Source organism: Alligator mississippiensis, chromosome 1, assembly GCF_030867095.1.
Source record: "Alligator mississippiensis isolate rAllMis1 chromosome 1, rAllMis1, whole genome shotgun sequence".
Classification (NCBI taxonomy): domain Eukaryota; kingdom Metazoa; phylum Chordata; order Crocodylia; family Alligatoridae; genus Alligator; species Alligator mississippiensis.
The window spans coordinates 247,154,896-247,174,580 of record NC_081824.1 but is presented as its reverse complement, the minus strand read 5'-3'; the positions used below and the strand labels follow the sequence as shown (position 1 = coordinate 247,174,580).

The window sequence follows — 19,685 nt, the reverse complement described above, 5'->3', positions numbered from 1 at the left end:
TTTATGTACATACACATTTCATGAAACTAATCTCCAAGCGCTTAGAAGATGTTCTGTTTTAACATTATTCTGCAGTATTTTGAGCTCAAATACGTGTAGCACTAGAGCATAGAGTTGTCCAAACTGAGAAAAATGCTAAAAGTTCTGAAAATCAAATTGAAAGATGTTATATTTATATTTTTTTCATTAGAAGTTTACAGTGTTGGCTCAATAAAAAAAAAAAAAAATCTTGACTGTGTTCTTTACCATGGTTACTACAAACAGTCTATTCTAATGGCTTAAAATAAATACAGGATTCTGAATTTCCTACATTACTCATAGTTCTCTTGCCTAACAAAATGTCTAACTGTAAATCTTGCTAGATTATCTTACTGGTTTTCCCTTTTGAAGTTATATTTCAGTTCCTAGGAAATTTCTGGAGAAAGGTACCTATTAAAAAAGGAAATTACTTTTCAAGAACCGTATTTGACCAAATGTTACAGTACTTTCTGTTTAGCTGATATACATTGTTTTGGAAGATGTGCGTAAAAAATGGCTAACAAATCTATACACAGTGGTGCAGGGAGCTGTAGTACAATGTTTTTCAACAGAGTAATATGTTACTAGTACTTTAAAATGGGGAAGTGGCTCGAATGACAGATGGGTACAGCACTTGAAAAATTACTGTGATAAAGAACCAGTGAAGTGTACTGTTTCTTAAAATGTAGTAAAAAAAAAAAAAAAGCATTTTTGCAAATTTCTGGCACATGCCTATAGGGAACAAAACTAGTTTTTCATCATGGTAAACAGTAAGCAGGTATGTTCAGTCTGGGCTGCTTGACTTGCATGCTGGTTTCCATGAGGTTCCAATAAAGGAGGTAGAAAGGAGAATGGTCTAAAGTTAATGTCATCTGTCCTTGCCATTGTGACTTGTTACTGCATGGCTTCTTCAGGTGAAAAGTGATGTGTGTGAAATTGAGGCCATGTAAAATAAAGAAAAACATTTAGCTGGTATGAATTAGCATTGTTTGTACATGCTTATTATATCCAAGAAATGTGGCTTTGGTACACCTGAAAAGTTATCTGCTTAAATTTAAAAGGGTTGTTCAAAATACTACATTTCTTCCTCTTTCTTTTCCTGCAGTTTGTGGCAGCTGGAGACCATTTAGTTCACCACTGTCCAACTTGGCAATGGTAGGTAAAAGCAAATGAGCTATAGAAATATAGGGGGAGCACCAGGGTAAGTGTTTTGGTCATATTTAAATCACTGTTTAAATTGCTATTTAAATAGCATTAGTCACCCATGAACCTCTCTTGGCTACACTGATTATGAAGAAAGGGAAATGCTGAGATCACACCCAACTGAAACATTCTGTGATAGCAGTTAAAGCAGGGGTGGGCAAAGTGCTGTCCTCCGGCTGGATCAGCCCCATGGCAGACTCCATTTCCCAGCAGCCCCTGCCTGCATTGTTCAGACCAGTCTCTGTGGAGACCCCAGGAGCTGTGGGGCTGTGACAGCACGGTGCCAGGCAGAGATGTGGGACATTTTCTGGTGCTTTATATTTCAGTGGGAAATTTTCCATTTCTAAAAATTCATTGTTTCATAAAATTAATTAGTAACAATGAATGGATGCCAATACAATATTAGGTAAGCTTGGCAGTTTCAAAGTTGTAATTAATGTTTTTCATGTTATTATCCCTAGGAAGTATATGAGAGTGTACATATATGTGTTGTTGATTTGTAAACAGGCAGGTAAATATACTCATTTAATAATCAAAACCAAAAATCAAGTTATGAATTCACTTAATTGGCTATGCAGGTCAAATCAAAACTGAAGCTAAAATTTTTATTTTATCTCAGACTGCAGGTGACAGCAAAACTAAAACTGCAATTAAATTGTTGTTTCACTTTCAGTTCAGCAGACACGCAGAGCAGTCTCATTTCTTGTCTTGAGTTGGGGAATTTAGAAGTATTTGAATAAGATCTGTTAGTTTTTTAGTGCTTTTGGTTTGAAGTAGTCATAATAATGCCTAATCAGAAAAAAAACTAGTGTGTGGCATCATTCTAGTGAAGTTCAAGCCACTGAAGGAAGAAAGTTAGTAGATGTCAATGTTGCGGGCAGGAGTATGCTAACAACATAACAAGAATGCAGAAACATTTAATAACATGTTGAAATTTGTCCTGAAAGAGTACAAGCCATATACAGAAGACTAATACAACAAAGTGGTGGAACAACATCACCTGAGAAAAGTCTAGTTCAGGAATCCTACGTAAGTAAACAAAGTAATATGTTAAACAGCACAGAATATAGACTAGCACCTATATTGTTTTAAAACATAATTTTAAAAGTTGTTAATGCAACTTCGGTCTATTAAATCTTTGTTTGTTTATTTAAATATTTATATTCTGCTTGCACTAAGCATCCAAAGTGGCTTAGGCTTAAGTCAGTCTCTCTCTCTCTCTCTATTGCAGGGCTTGTGTTTGGGCTTGGGCTTGGGCTTTTATAGTTGGCTATTTAAACTGAGGAGAGTGAGCTTGGTCCTCTGGCTGATGGCAGAGGTCAGACTATACTTCCCTTTGACTCTGCAGTCCCTGAACAGCTAAGTGTTCTTGCTGGCCGGAAGTGGGGAAGCAAGCTCCCTGCCACTTCTCCTTTTTCTGATGGATGGGGCCAGACTAGAAGAGGCTAAAATAAATATCTTTTCCCCCTTTGGTTTCAGGAACTTGGTAGCTCAAGTGAAACAGCAGATTTGCAAAAAATGGAAAATGAAAACGTTGAGCTGCCAAATCTGGGAGTAGAAGAAGCAGGATCCTCGCTTTCAAGTTCACTGTCACCAGATGTGCAATCCACCATGAGTAGCTGGTCAACGCAGTCAAGCTTTGTGGACAAAATGTCAAAAGAAGATCAAGAAAAAGCAGATGAGACACTAGCTCAAACTATTTTTGCAAGCGATACACCTCTTTCCATAACTGAAAATCAATACTGAAAGTAACGTTGCAAACTAATTTGCCTGTCATAAATTACTGTCATGTTATTGCTTATCACGCTCTCTCTTAGATAGGGAGTATGATAGAGTTCAAACAATGGTTATTCAAAAGATTGGTCAAGCAGAATTGCTGACTGATGTCAGATGAATGGACTGATATACAAGGAAATCCTTTTATTGAACGTTATGTTAGGAACACTTGAACCAATATTCTTGAGATCACTTGCTACCAAATTGTCTTGTCATACAGGTGAATACATAACCAAATTACTGAGTGAAGAGATTATCAGGGACCTGCACTTTCAATGCGAGTAACATGAAAGCTGCATGGCAAATATTAAAGGCAAAGTATCCTCATTTAATAGTATTTGGCTGTCTTGCTCATGGGTTGAATCTTCTGGCAAAGGACATAATGAGTGTGAATACAATGAAGACAATATTGGCAAACTACACACCAATTGTGAAGGTATTCAACAATCATCACGTTGCTAATCAGATTTTGAAGAAATTACAGAAAGAGAAGAAAGGGAAGGAAAGTGCACTTTTATTGCCAGGAGAAACTAGATGGGGCTTTGGTACAAAGTGTTTACATAGTTTGCTGCTCACAAAGAACTGCTTGCTGTGTGCCTCAGTAGATGACACAGTATCCCAGATTATCCAGGGTGTGTTCTGGGTTTGAGTTCAAGGAGCATTCAGTTTGCTCCTACCAGTTTCATTGGCTATCAAGAAACTTGAAGGAGATGCACCAAGCCTTTTAAGTATTCCAGAGATATTCAGACAACTGAATGAAAATCTAATTGAGCTTTTGCCTTTTCTACCTCTATCCAAAAAGGAAGAAGTAGTAGTAAAACAAATGTTTACTGAGAGATCTAAGTTTTGCTCTCCTCCAGTTCATCTGGCAGGAAACCTTTTGGATCTTTAACACAGAGGACAACACTTATCAGAAGATGAATTATCTACTGCTCTCAATACGTTTATGGAAGTAGCTAAGAGTGTCCCCAACATCAACGAAATAGCCATGATGACAGACGTTGCTGAGTACCGTGCAAAAGGAAAAACTTTGGAGCAAAGATATCATTTGGCGGGCAGTAGAGAATGTCTCCCCTCACCTGGTGGAAGGATACTGTAACACCCAACTGTTGTCCAAGATTGCTCTGAGGATCCTAAGTATTCCACCAATGGCAGCGTCTTGTGAATGGAACTGGAAGGCTTTCAGCTCAATCAAGACAAAAAAAGGGGAACAGACTAACAAATAAATGCACTGCTAAGCTTATTTCTATTTCTCAAAATCTCTTGCTCCTGAAGAATCAGTCAGAAGCCCAATTAGTGAAGAAGATGCAGTGTGATAAGTTGTCCTTGCCCATAGCCTCATTGGTAAAACCATCCTTTAAAGAAAGAGAATGTGGTTCAAGGAGTTCTGAATCAGGTTTGTCTCAAATCTGATTCTGAAATGGAACTAATAAGCAGTGCAAGTGATTCTACAGAGGGTGACCGTGAAACTGGAGGTGCCACAATGACCTCAGTGAAAGAGAGTTGAACTCTGAAGTAGATGAGTGGACAACCACGGCAGATCATGCACAGTTCTTTGCGTGTACTAAAATTAGTGTGTCAACAGTTTTCAGCACCTTCATTTTTTTTCTTAAATTTAAACAAACAGTGTAAAGGAAGTACATGCTATTGTGTAGTGTCTTGACATTTTTACAAGTATTCCAATAAAATAATTTCTTTCCACATAAAACTTTGAATTTTGTTTGAATGTAAGATTAATATAATATAATTTGAATAAACCACATTCAGTGTGCTGTATTTAATTTGTTTCCTAATCAAATATTTCAGTTCAAATACTTGTGGCTGCTAGGACATAAAATTAACATGGGGGTACTTTTTTTAGTTTTGTTTACTAAATATAAGTCAAATAAATATGCCAGATCAGATCACACTCTATTTAGGGCATTGGAAAATTTTCCAATTCAAAATTTTCCAATAAAACCCACATCTCTGGTGCCAGGGTCTCCAAAGAGACTGGCCCCAGCAGCGCTGGCAGGGTGTATGGCTGGACAGGGAGCTGCTCTGGGACTGGAGCTGGGATATTGCAGTGGTGACAGTGCAAGCTGGAGCTGGGGCAGAACTGTGATCTGTTGCCCCAGAGATGTGCAGGCAGTGGATCACGGCTGTCCCAGCTCCAGCCCATGCTGTCACTGCTGCAAGATCCCAGCCCCAAAGCAGCTCCTTGTCCAGCTGTGTACCTTGCCAGCACTGTTTGGGCTGGTCTCCATGGAGACCCTGGTCCCACACTGTCACAGCCCCACTACTCGGGGTTTTCATGGATACCAACCAGAGCAATGTGGGCAGGGACCGCTGAGAAATAGAATTGGGCCACAAGTTGGATCCACCATTTTGCCCACCCCTGGGTTAAAGTTACTGGAGAAACCCCAGTAGACTACTTATGAAGTTGTAGCCACTCTTTTTAATATGTCTGTTTAAAGAAAAAAATATTCAGGTCACTTAAGTTTGTTCACCTGAGTTCAGATTCAGTTGAGTTAATGTAGAAGATGCTAAAGTATGGGTCAGTCTTTGTGTAAATGCCATACTTGCTTTCAGAAGGGTCTTTGTATTTTTCTAGAATGCAGTAAAGAAGTACACAAGTATACTAACTGTATTTTAATGGAGACTTGCATAGTAAAAAAAACCAAACTAATAATGAAACAACACCCAGAATGTTATAATAGCTTGCCAATAGATGATGGCTTTCCAAGCAGAGAGCATTGCCTTGGCCAGGATCCTAAAAGGCTCTGGAGACTATTGAACACTCTTGGATATTCTTTTCTTTCCCAGTCTTTTCCTACACAGGTATGGGGACCTGTTGCTGGTTAGTTTGGTACTTTGCCAGGCTGAAAAGCTAAACTGAGTTTTTCTGGAATGTCTATAATTCGGATAGTAAATCTGTAGTATAGTAGAGCCTGGAATATTTTGTGTAGTCACGGTTTGCAACCTTTTTAGTTCCCACTGGGTTGCTGAATTTTGAAAGAGACACCCAGCTGCTTGTTGCTACTTATTGAAAAGGACTCCTTTTGGCCAGAATGCAGCCCAGGTTCTGTGTGGCTGATTGGAGAAGTGGTACCCTTTGAAGTAAAAGCCACAGCAAACTGCTAGAACACCTAAGCAGTCCCTGGCTGTTGTCTGGCAGTGTTTACCCCTGCCTATTTTGCAAACCCACATTTTCATAAGGAAACAAGGAAACTAATCTTGCAAAAAAAAATCTGGGTTGTTATAGATACTGACCTTAAATGGAAGCAGGAAGGTAGTACACTTGTTTCATGATCACATAAGCTGATAATAGAGAGGTTTTCTTGTCTTCAAATAATGAGCTCAACTTTTTTCTGGTATGCTTCTTTAAAGGGCTTCAGGAGAAGAACTGAAGGTCAAGGCTTATCTGCCAGCAGACAAACAGTTTTTGATGACTAAAAATGGTAAGACCTAATGTTTAAATACAGTAAAGCTCCTATTTGCTGAGAAAAGAAATGATTGCAGAAAACTAATTGGAACATGCCTGTACTATCAAATCTTACACTGATCATCCCTTTGACAGGGAAACAAACCTCCCCTTATGTCTTCTGCATTTTAATTTTATTGTGACATGAAAAGCAGTGTTTGATTCTTGTTGTTCAGAATCTTTTTTTTTCTCACAGTGTGTCTTAGAATTGGTTATTGAGTGACACAGAAATTTGGTGTTAGCTTTGCAGCGTGCCTTGTTAAAAATAAACTTTTCAAATCCAGAGACATACTAAATAACTTTTTTTCTTTCTTGGCACCACCCTCCCATTGCATACCCATTCTCGTTAGCAGGGACAAAGACCACAAGTTCAATTTTAAATAGTCTTCCTGCACCCTCACCAGTATGGAATGCATTTCGGATCTGGTGTAAAGACTTCCCAAAGTGCGTTGTATGATGACAATACCTTTAGTCCCTGTAATCTGACTGTTTCCGTACAAGTGAAATAGTTATATGCTATCCTGAAATGCAATGGGAATTCCATTGATGGACGCACAATTAAAGGGTTGAAGAGTTGTGCCTTATTCATTGTGGTGAACAAGAAAGCTTGCACTTCTAGCAAAACTCTGGAGAAATTCTTCTTTCACAAAAAGAAATACATCAACAAACTTGCAACAGCAAAAATGCTGGTGAAGTCCCTCTTGACTTGCTGACAAACTCTGTAATTGCTGAAGAATAAACTAATGGGATTATTGTCCTACAGAATTGTATTACATGCTTCAACTAGAGGTGTACCAATATATCAGTCCATATGGGATCAGCTCAGATAAAAGAAAAATTGACATTATTGTCAATCAGCTTTTTTTTGGCTGGTATAGCCACTGATAAATGCCACTTGCATGTGTGCAGCTGGAGCATGCACATGGTCAGAATTGAAGTCCGGCAGTTTAGAGAACAGCATCTGGCCAGTAAGTCTGTTGGGGCAAGGGGTATGGTGGGGCAGATCAAGGGGGGGAAATGACACCTACAGGGTGGGCTACAGTCACCCCAGAATTCCCCGTTTCCCTCCTCCCAGTGCTGACCTTGCCTACCCCAAACCCACAGCTCCGTCCTGCACCCCACCCTGTCTGGACAGTGCCTGCCCCAACCCAAACCCCATTCCTCCTTTACCATGGAGGCCTCAATCGGTCCTTCTTCCTCCTCCTCCCCTCTTTTCCCCCCCCCCCCAATTTACCGGGCTACATATAGGCTATCAAATCCCTATCAGCCAATACAGCTAGTTAACAATCAGCCATCAGTATCAGCCAAAAAAATCTTTAGTGGTACATGCCTAGCTGCAACTTAACTGTCCCAGTTTAGAGACTTAAAGTGCCCTGTGTCTTGCAACGGGTTTACTGTTTTATAACATATAACCCACACCTTCCTTCTCTGCTCATCCCTGCCCCCAACCACCTGTGGAAAATAGGATTGCGCATTATGTGCGCTGGATTGGGTTTGGCTGTGTACTATGCCAGATCTAACCCCCAGCCTCTGAGACCCCAGACCTCTGGCACTTACCCATACTTCGTAATAAGATTTCTCCCTCCCCCCACCCCCTTTCTTGGGGCCTTCCAAAAATGGGGTGTGTTTTATACTTAGGGGCATGTTTTATACATATGAGAAATTATGGTAATTAGGTTGCATTCTCCCTGATGTTGCCTGTCATTTTTTTGTACTGGTAATGATGATGGTTTTGGCTGAAAAAGTTCTACATGTGGCTCCTCTGTGGGACTGCTTTGCCCCTTCTATCCAAAGGAAAAAAATCCCAAGATTTCTTGTTTTGTGCCGTTTGGGCAAATAGCATATTAGCACACCTCTGACTCAGCACCATGGAGCATATTAATAAAGAGTTATCAGGGAAACCTTCAGACTGATGACTAAAGGACTTGCATGATTCTGATAGCTTTTCTAGACACAGTCTTTCTATTTATGCTAAGGAAATGTCTGCTTTAAGGCAAATTTGACCTGAACTTCTTTGGTTCAAATATATAGCCACAAAACTTAAAATTAGTATGTACCTGAATGGGTTCATATGCATATGACAGTAAAGATAATCTTAAGTAACAGGTTAATTCTAGTTATAGCCTTTAAACTTTTCCAGCAGGCATATTCCGATCTTCTAACACTACCAGTAAAAATTGCACATGGGATTCTGACAACAAATCGCCTCAAATTGCTGATTCAAATACAGCCAAGATGTACATGATGTAAAAACCACAGTGATGTGTATGAAGTATGGTATTACTTGATTCTAACATGAGGTGTTTTCCCCCATTTAATGTGGGGGTAAAAAAACCCTCGTCTTTAAATTACTATGGGTATGTCCCAAGAAGTGCATGCATGCAGTGGCGTGTGTTATCCTCTGAACAAATAGCAGTGGCATGTTTGCTGTTCTGGCTGCTCAAGTATGGCTCTGGCCAGTGAGGTTCCTTTTCTGCTGGTGCATGTGACATGCCACTTTTTTCCAGCAGCTTTTTTTTTTTTACATCAGGATCTCCTAATTAGCACTTTGGTGAACAGGTACATGTGTGCTGTTTGCAGTGACTCATACGGCTTTGAGGTGCCACGAACTGCGTGTGCACACTTGTCAGGACATACCTTATGAGGGTGGTGGTGGCATAGGTGGCTACTATGGCTTGGGCTCTAGCCTCTACCTGGGAATGGGGCTGCAGCTGCTGCCTGCCCACCCCGTTTCCATTTCCCTCCCTGACACACAGCTTCTGCTTCCATACCTGCCCCTCTTTCCCCCCCTTACCCTTGCTGTGTGCTGGAAGGCTCTGTCTGTGCTGCAGCCTAGGGCACAGAGCTCAGCTCCAGCCCAGCCCAGCAGCAGTGTCACACAGCCTACCTGGCTGTGACTAGGGCTGTGCTGGGCTTTGCTCTGTGACCCAGGCTAGAATGGGTATGGAGCCTGCCAGTATGAAGCAAGAGTAAGGATGGGGGAGAGCTAGGAGCAGAGGCTGAGGGAAGGGGGGAGAAGGAGGAGCAGAGGCCGGGCGGGGTCAGAAAGGGGGTAAGTTGTTTGACTTCCCTACTCTGCCTGCTTCCCCTGCAGGAAAGGTGGGGGGTGAATTACAGAAGACCGCCCCAGTAATTAGATGCCATATATGGAAAACATAGATTTGTTATCATTTTCAAAATTTCCATATATGGCATCTAATTATGGGGGGAGGGGGGGAATCTTAAATTCAGTGTTACCTTAGATTCAAGTAAGTATGGTAAATTGACAGGTGGTTTTCTACAAGTCAGTCAAGGCCCTATGATGGGCATCAGAAGATGAAAAGTTTGTGTGGCCACTGCCTATGATGTTTTTGTTCTTACTTAGTTTCCAAGCTGCATTTTACCTTCAACAGCTCTAAATTCTTGAAGTTCAAAGATGTGAATCCAAATGTATTGAATTTCTAAAATGTAAATATCTTTCATCAAAAATATTTCTAACTAAAAGAATGGATCCGTACACAAGATAAATTAAATAAGAGCTGTGAGGAAGCTTGCCTAATGGCAGAAAACAGGTAATTTCTTTCATGTCTCATCTAAATAACTGTACCTGCTGTATTGTTTTATCTTTGCAGTGCCATGCTACAAACGTTGTAAACAGATGGAATACTCAGATGAACAGGAAGCAATTATAGAAGAAGATGATGGTGATGGGGGATGGGTAGACACATTTCACAATGCAGGTATTTAAGCTCTTCTAAAGATTTGCTACTTTTAATCTAAAAGACATTCAATCTTGGATTCTAAGGGTCTTCACATAAATGCACATCAGGTATTTGCATAATCACTAGTCCAGATAATTCAATTTATATTGCCATCTACATACCCTTCATCTAATGTGTAAGTTTTGCTTATGGTTTAATCTGCATGTACGTGTTTGGAAAATGAGGTGATAATTTGTCGGAAGTTTTCTCACTTAATTTTTGCAAAACTTTTGACTGGTGCAATGGAATCTGATCCCAGATCACAACAGTTGTGCTTCCTGCCATGTCTGTGTACATGGTAGGATGTGTAACTTTTTTTTTTAAATCAGGGATCAGATCCCAATTGCCCCATTACTAATCAGTGCAAGGGGAGTATTGGATCATGAGCCTAGACTTCCCTTGCACTGGCAAGTTGAGAGCCACAGACCCATGCCCATCTCATCACAGCTGATTGTCTACTTGGCCCAGACAGATCTGAGTCCAGTTCCAGACCCGAAGCAGTCTGGGCTGGCGCCAAGTTGGCCCCAGGCTCCAGACAGCCCTGAGTTGTTAACCCCAGTCTGCAAACAGCCTGGGGTCTCAAAATGGACCTGGGGCTGCCTGGCCAGGGATGATGATGCTCAGTAGCTTTGGAGCTGCTGAGCATGAGGCTCAGAGTCCCCAACAGGGAAGCCCTTCAGTTTACTTGCTGGGAGCCTCTGATCTGCCATGTCCAGCAGCTTGGTCAGAACTGCCAGGTGCCGGACTTAAAAATCCTTGGCGGGAAAGACCTTTGGCTCTCCCCTTGCTCACAGCCATAAAATGTTCTACATTATTCGTGGAACATCTTATGGCTCATTTGTCATTTTATGGTGCCTTAAATTTGGGTGCATATATAGCACCCTTGCCATTTATGCTGTGATATTAACACATTAATTATGGCATAAATGTTTTAGGCCCCATCTACACCTTATTACATATTAGAGATGCAGTAGCTATCATATTTGGTAGGGAAGCTTTTCTATGTGCAACACATTAAACGTTTAAGTAAGGAGATATTGAGAAGTGAAAACACCATTTTTGTTTGTTTTGCTTGAACAGTGATATACTGATTAATCTTCCTTGTTAATGAGTTTGAGTAAGCTCTACAACAGTTTAACTTCAGCTCAATTAATCAATGGGAAAACAGCTTTTGTTTTACTATATTTTCACATCTTATGTGAGCTGTTGAACGGCCGCAGGATTGACTCATCCTCGGGATGACAGATGTCTTCTAGTAGAAAGGTTTCTTTGGGCGATAAAGGAAAATAATGTCAAATATAGAAAACTGTGCACAAAGGGTTCATTGTTTCTTGCAAGCAAACAAAGTCTCTTGAGATCATTCTTGACATCAGTCAGTCTTAGTTATTGTGATAGCAACCTCTGGCAAGCAGATGCCTCTGCCTCCCATAGTGGGTGGGAAGAATGTGAGGACAAAACTATTTTGCCTAAACCACTTCACAAATCTCCTCAATCTCTCTCATGCTCCTCTCTCCTTTCCTTCTTGGAGCTGGCACCTTAATTTTAGCAGAGCATCAGAAGACTGTCTCTTCATATTCTAAGAGAAGTTAACTGAGGACAGCACTTCCAGATACAGCCCTGTCCTTCCAAATATTTAAACCACTGTTAAACCACCTTCATTTTATGACTAAACTTTTTAATCGTGTTCTGTTTTATGGTTGCCAGTGTTCGTGTATGGTGTTCCATTTGGCATCCATTGGAAAAAAAGTCAACTTTGCAGTATTACAAAAATAAACCTGGCTAACTCTTTGGTTCCTGTTTATCAAGATCTTGAACATCTTACAGTTTACCTCCAAGTCACATTGCCCTCTCTTGACTGCAGCTGAAACTTTAATACTGACCAGTATGATGGGACAAAATTTGGCAAAAGCAATTTAGTGATGTGGAACAACAGAATAAAACTCTTTACTAGTGATCCTACAGCTGAACCTTCTAGTCTGTCTGTCTGTCTGTCCCTTCCTGCCCCCTCGGCCCTTGCAGAAGTGGTGGGTGTTCATTAATTGAATGAGGACATAAGGCAAGGACATCTGCTGCATAATTCCCAGGTGATGACCTTTAAAGAAACTCTGTAATGTGAATGTGACAAACTTTAAAATATTAGTTGTCTAGGAAGAGACTCTTCTATATATTCTTCCCTGGCAGAATAGTAGAACTTCAGTGGCATATTCTTCACCTCTTGATTAGTTAAAAAAAAATCAAACCCTCAATCTTGAATTATAGTTATAACTAGTCTCCTTATGAGAGAGAGCCACTTAAGTAAACAAATATCCTGGAGTCAGTTTTAGGATATCATGATGCTGAGTCCCTTTAGCATGGCAGGAAGGATAGTAGACAAGAATGGCTTTGGTAGCAAACAGATCATTTTAACTGGCTGTTAGTGTTTATCTGCTAGTAGCTGTTTATCGCTAAATGACTAGGCTGTATTGGCTAATCCAGTCTGTTGCCCAGCAAAATATTCAGGATTTTTGTAGTGAAGCCATCTAAGATGATCTTCCCCTCAGTTGATTAATGGGACTGGGTATTGTATCAAAACAGAACAAAGGGCCTTGTAAGATCATCGGTAAAGCTAGAGGGGATACAGGTCCTGGCGAGGTCTATTGAAGGAATATTCAATGCACTGAACAGTCTCTAATGGCAGAAAGCATCAGGTACTCTGCTAGAGATTTATATTACACTTACCAAGCACTTCAATTTGACATGCGTAATGCTACTGATGGACATGAATCTTTTGTAACAGTTTAGTGCTACCATCTGTACCAGTAAGAGCTATTTGTGTCTTTAGTTTGCCCCCCACTGCTTAATCTGAGAAAAATGTACTTAAAGCATATGCACTAATTATCCTGCAAGACTTCTGCGTCACAACTTGTATGGTCTCTGTCATTAATGGACTGCACAAGGTCTTCAGAAAAGTGTCTTCATTTCAGTCAACATCAGTGCTGAACAATTACAGGCATCTTTCCAGTTCCTAAAATCACTTTTCAAAATGTAATCAAAAGGACTGAATGCTGTTTTGTGAGCCCTTTGTTTATCATTGGGATCTACTTAATTTGCAGTTTCACAGATTTTGTGGAAACCACAAAATCAACTTAAAAACAAATTAAAATACTGTTGGTTTCCCAGTGGGATCTAACCAGTCCTCACGGCCTTTCATCCCACCTGGGAGGGGGAAGTCACTGGCTGGAGGTGCAGCCAGCAGCCAAAGTGGCAGCCTCCCCCTTGTCTCTCCTCCACCCCAAGGTGCCTCTTCCGGTCAGTGGCAAGGGAAAGGCCTGCAAAACTGGCTCTTTGTTCTGTGACTAAGCCGCAAAAATTGCCTTGTCTGGCTGCGAATTAAGTAGGTCCTTTTATCATCAACAAAGAAACAAGTATCTTCTTGATTTCTGACTTCTAATGATGCTCGTGTTAATTTAACATGTGTTGCAGGAGTGACGGAAACAGTTCAGGAGATCACGCTGGACAGCAAGGTATTTGTCTGCTTGTGAATTTTGGCATATGGAGAAGAACGTTTGATGGACAATAGAAGCCTGATTCAGGGTTCATAAACAGTAAAGAGAGCTAATGTTGTCAGCAAAGCTATGCATGTCAAGAAAACGCATGAAGGAATGACTGTACTGTGAATTTCATAATAGGGTATTGTCATATCAATATAACCATATACACATGCCCACTAAGTGAGGCAAGGTTATTTTTAATTCAGTCTGTTCATATGTTCCCCTTGCATCTGTAAGCTAAAAATGAAATTCCACTCAAGTTTACAGTGCATGGATCTGTAAAGTCATCAGAATATTGGGGGACCTTATGTTAAGGAATAATAACTCAGTTTGGGGTCACTAGTATACATGTATATAAGTAGTGTTTTGTGACTTTTTGCTTTGTTGTCTTAGGTTTGTTTGGTTTGGTTTGGTTTTTAAACCCTGATATCTTTAGGGTGGTGGAAGTATGCTATGATTGGGACCAATGATGTGTCTTACCTAGGTTTACTTCTATGTTAGACTTCTCCCCACATTTCTTAGATACTAGTGAATAAAAATCACGAAAAAATTAAATCAACAACTCTACCATCATATTTGATTGAGTGGCTTCTTCCTGTGCTTTCTAAAATAATCACCCTAGAGCAGGGACCAGATCTGAAAAACTCCAACCTTGAGAATACCGAGCATTTGGGGGAAAACACTTGCAAATGGAAATGCTTTCACTGCTTTAACTGATATGCAGGTTTGAAGAGCACTGTGTGAAAGACACTTGTGGAACTGAAGATCTGGGTGGGGATGTTGTTTGTTTGTTTGTTTGTTTGTTTTAAATGTGTCACTACTAAAACCAGAGAGCTGTTCTTCTGAACTGCAGTGGAAGGTCTGCAAAGCCAGAGTATTGTAGGCAAGAACTGTTTAACAAATTAAGGAAGAGGCCTAGTATGTGCCACATGTAAGCAATATGACTATTTAAGACACATTAAGTAGTTCTCCCAACAGTTGTACAAAAGCATTTTTACTATATTCAACATGGAATTGTTCCAGAAATGCATTTGTCTAGCAAAAAAAACTTGGTGGAGGGGAGGAAGGGAGAAGACTCACTGGTACGCTGAATTCCTTTCTTCACTCAATATAAAACATGGATGTATGTATCCAGTTGAATATTTTTTTGCCTTCATCTGGAGCATTGATGCAGTGAACCTTGTTAGCTGCAGGGTATTTAGCCTGATGGACCAGTGTTTTGATTTGGTCTAACACAAGTTCTTGAATTCATGTGAAATTGCATTAGGATAGGTTTTGTTATTATGCAGGGTTTCCCATGCTTATATGCTGTACAGGCAGTCCTCAGACTTACAACACAACTGGTTCCTGAAAGCCGTGTCTTAGGTTGAAAAGTTGTAACTTGGAACCAATTTTCTCATAAGAAACAATGTTATAAATGGGGGATTGGTTTCTGAACCAAAGCCCGATACCCTATTTTCACCAAAAATATTCCAGAATTTTGTACTCAATCAATTATAGATGAGTAATATAGCTACACTAATGTATTTATATTGTAAATAGCAATCATATTGATTTGGAAAGACTTCTTTGAGGTGACTTTGCTGGACTTTTTGAAGGGCTCTTGGTTGGACTTTTTGAAGGTTTCTCAGCTGGAGTCTTCTCAGGAGTCTTAGCTGCAGGTTTTCTGGCGTCTTGTCTTTTCTTAAAGAAAGTGTCCAAGGAAGTTTGGACAGATGTTCTCCAGGGAGATGAGCAACACAGCTAACTTGTTCGCTGGCATAGTGTCACATCAGATCAAGCATTGTAAGTCAAAACTGATGTCATAAAGTTGAAACAGGGTGTTAATTTATAAATGTTGTAAGTGTGAAACATTGTAACTCGAAACGTTGTAAGTTGAGGACTGCCTGTATTCTAAAACGCTTTTGGAGTACATCGACTATGTAGGCAAGCAAGCCATACTGTTTATGCACTTGGCAGTTTAATGCAGAGCCTTTTGACAAAAAATTGTTCTGTATGGGAAGAAAAGAATATTGGATGAAGAGCACATGGTGTATCCATTTTTCAGTTTGACCTGCTACAGTATCTAAAACTTCCTCTGTGAGAGATTGTGGATCAAAGTTGGTCTTGGCCAACTTGAGAATCTTTCATAGTTTTAAAACAAATAGAGAATTGTTGCATAGTTGACATAAACCTGTCAGTGCCATACCTAAACCCAGGTATTTAATCTGACTGCAAATGATATCTTACAACCTGAACAGCTACAGAAGTCATCCGTTGACTTTGTAGGTTGAACAACTTCCTTTAGAAGCAAGATAAATAAGTATATGTCACTAATAACTTGTAGTGGATTTTTAGTCTTCCTAAAATTTTAAACTGCATTTTTAGACTACAGTGCTGAAGTTCAATACCAATTTTCTACTTGCTAGTAGGTATTTATATTGAAATGATTTATGCATGCTGCTTAGCTTCATAAACATGGTCAATGCACACAGCAGGAAAGCTTCATGGGACATTTTTTAAGCACAGGTATCTCTAAAACATTTGTCACTTTCAATTTAATTTCAAAGGACAGTATAAAATTGTCAGGTTCATCAGCACCTTGTGAAGATGAGGAGGAAGAGGATGAAGGGGAAGCAGCTGACATGGAAGGTATTTCCTTTTTAAGCTGGATAGGATGCATGTTCTTTCGGTCATGTCAACCACTGTAGCACATAGTAGGAAAGCAGCGCAGCTTCCTTCCATGGAAGGCTTTCTAAAAGGTCCAAGCCCTCACTGGATTTGATTCTCTTTTTATGCTGGATTTACACTTGTGTGACTTCACCTGTTCTATTAGAATTAATCCTGTTTGGTTTTTTTTTCCATGAGTGATTGAAATATCATGTTGGTTGGCAACACAACCAAATTCAAGAGAACAAAACCTGGGAAGTGTAACATGGTTTCCTGGTGATTGCTGTGTACACACAGTTAGGCTTCTTTAAAGCCACCCAGTGAAAAATACTGCTATTCTAGTGCTTTCTATAAAGATAACCTACCATGTTGTTTTAGTATATAGTCTTATAATAATAAATGGAGTCTAGACGTAGCTTGTTGGAAGGTTAAAAAGCCTGCCTGGATAAAATACATATATTGCATGCATGCAGACTTTAAAAGAAGTGTTTGTATGTGAACAGTGGGATCAAGGTTCCAATGACAAGCTAGGCACAAACTCAGTTTTGTTCTTTTTTTTTTTTTTATTTCAGAATATGAAGAGAGTGGGTTGCTGGAAACAGATGATGTAAGTAGACTGTTCTGTACCTCCTCTGCAACATTCCTTTTACCAAGTCTTAGCATAAGCTCAGTGGAAATGATGTTGTCAGAGACCAAAAAAATACCACATTGGCTTAACCAAGAAAAACTAATAAGAGCAGCTCCTTCCTACAACCTGGGTGCAACATCAGTTTGAACTTCTGCAGTCTTTGGATCCCTTTTTAGGGTTGGTGCAAAGGGGAATTAAGGAAGACTATGCTGCTTAAGAATGTAATTGTTCATAATGCTATTTTTTGTCTTAAATCTTGAATACTAGGCAACACTTGATACAAGAACACTAGTTGAAGCTAGCAAAACTAGAGCTGATGTTGGAGGGGAAGATGCTATTCTACAGACCAGAACTTATGATCTCTACATCACTTATGACAAATATTACCAAACGCCAAGACTCTGGTTATTTGGATATGATGAGGTATACCTATACTTGTACCACTTGTGCGAAATTTTATACTTGCCACATAGGGTAACAAGGCCAATTTATTTCCATTTGACTAAATGTATATGTATTTGTATGTAGTGGAAGCTGTGAGGAAATATTAGGTATTCAGGGTTGTAGTCGACACTTATTGGGCTTGTGTGAAGAAAGAAGGAAGGTTCTACTTTTTTAATTACGTCAGTTCTGATGATGCACAGAAAAGTAAAGAATACATCACTTTGAGTTTTTTCTCTTCAGGGTCAGTGGAAGCAAAAATCTCTGTTTGTGGTGTCTGAAGTAAGCAGGTATAAGGACTGAAAGTACATGGGAAGAAGGTTCATTGAATGAGAAAACACTTTCGTTCTATTACAAAAGATTGTACAATCTTACTTTAAGGATACTATAAGCCTTATTCTGAATATCTAGACTGAGGAACCACAGGTTTGACTTCCAGATATATTGAATCAGTTGTTTGTTCTTTCAGTTTGTGACACACAAAACACAATAATGTTGTGCGTCTGGTTCTGTGAATTTTAAAGCTCTCCTAGCAGTTTTTCTTAAAAAAAATTCTTTTTCATTAGAGATCCCTTCTTCCCCCATTGCTTGCTACTCTGCCTCAGTGAATGTTGTAAGTTATAGGATCCTTTAGGATAGGAGACACTATCTAAGTATAAAATGTTGTCAAACTTGCTGAGCAGAAGATGTGATCTTACATTTGACGCTTCTTACTGAACTTAAATTTCCCTTCACTTTTAGCAACGACAGCCTTTAACAGTAGATCACATGTATGAAGATATTAGTCAAGATCATGTCAAGAAAACAGTAACAATTGAAAATCATCCTCACCTTCCTCCACCTCCCATGTGTTCAGTTCATCCATGCAGGTATACCTTCAGACTTTTTTTTATTTCTTGACTGAACCAACCTTTGAAAAGTCTATGAATGTCATTGTCCATTAAGATTTGGCTTTGCCAGTGATTTGGTGTTGGATAGGTGCTGTATCATGCAATCATAAATACTCCTGTCCTTGAACTTTACCTTATCCAGTTGTAATTGTGGGGTGTTCATTCTTTTTGGGAGGTAGAGATGTGGCAGAATAGAGTGAGTGATTCCTTGAATAGACATCTCTACACAATACCAACATTTCTTTATTAGGATTGGGCATGGCTTGTTGCTCTGTTTTAAGAATTCTCAAATAGCTGCTCAAAAGTGAATTCTTTATGGGTGACTTCTCTTAATCCTCAGACATTTAAATCCTACTGCTTCTTTTTGCTATGGGAGATCAAAACTATATTTCAGTCTAGAATGATCTTTCAGGAAAGTAACTATACAAATGGAAAACGTTGGGTTTTTTTTTTTAAAAGTCTTGACTATTTACTTCATCAGATGCTGATGAAGTAAACTTCAGCTCATGAAAGCTTATGGGAGTGTGTGTGTGTGTGTGGTGGTAAGGAAGAGAGATCCTACTTCAGTTGAGTGTATGAGGTGCAAATCTATCCTGCCTTCTATTTTAGACTAACACCTCTAACTACATATCACTATTCAGTGGACATGAGTATCCAGGACTTTTCTGTTTTCTTGCACTTCCACATAAATTCCAGAAAGTGGCAGATAAGTGCTTACAACTTGTGAATAAACTGATTTATTTTTTCAGGTACTGTTGCTGAGATGTTGCTACAAAATCAGTTTATTGTCACCAGTTCTATTAGATAGGTTAAATCACAGTAGTGAGTCAGCACTAATTCTCTTTGTGGATACTTTAGATCCACATGAAGAATGCTTTTGTGCAGCTTAGTCCATGCATTTCCAAAAGGGCAGACAAACCAAGGGCCCTAGCTTATTTAGCAATCTTGCTCATGTAGACATGTCTTCAGGGCTGTCTGCTATTATATACTTTTGAGGCTTCTGTTTAATTGTCACCGTAAACTGTTTGCACAGGTTAACATCAATGTACCAGTAGAATTGGGTTTTGAAATCTTATATTGTGGGTTTTTTCAATTTTTTTTCAATGTTTACATTTTTCAGCTAAAGGACAAGAAGATCCAGCTTATCATGGTTATGACCTAGCTATGTACCTGTCTATTTATGGGATCTCAGAGTACACTGGCCTGGGGTCTGGCCTGATGCCTTTGGGTAGGAGTCTGTAATTTGCTCACTGTAAAACTAAGATTACAACCCCTGGGTGTCAACCATGAATACTTTCCCATGACTAACTAGGATATGGACTCTGCATGAATCCTTGATAATGTACA

General features: G+C 39.6%; 1 protein-coding gene across 2 annotated transcripts in view; it reads left to right on the top strand.

The window, feature by feature from the left end:
- ATG3 (autophagy related 3) overlaps positions 1-19,685 on the top strand; it is a 39,620-nt gene that overhangs the window by 10,938 nt on the left and 8,997 nt on the right. Inside the window, exons 3-10 of one of the 2 annotated variants that reach the window (XM_059720460.1) lie at positions 1,124-1,173; positions 6,367-6,437; positions 10,072-10,181; positions 13,656-13,703; positions 16,280-16,361; positions 16,952-16,986; positions 17,275-17,430; positions 18,190-18,317. In XM_059720460.1, the coding sequence (XP_059576443.1) occupies positions 1,124-1,173; positions 6,367-6,437; positions 10,072-10,181; positions 13,656-13,703; positions 16,280-16,361; positions 16,952-16,986; positions 17,275-17,430; positions 18,190-18,317 (680 nt within the window). The remainder of the gene's footprint in view (positions 1-1,123; positions 1,174-6,366; positions 6,438-10,071; positions 10,182-13,655; positions 13,704-16,279; positions 16,362-16,951; positions 16,987-17,274; positions 17,431-18,189; positions 18,318-19,685) is intronic. The other variant, XM_006271814.4, reaches the window with a different exon arrangement.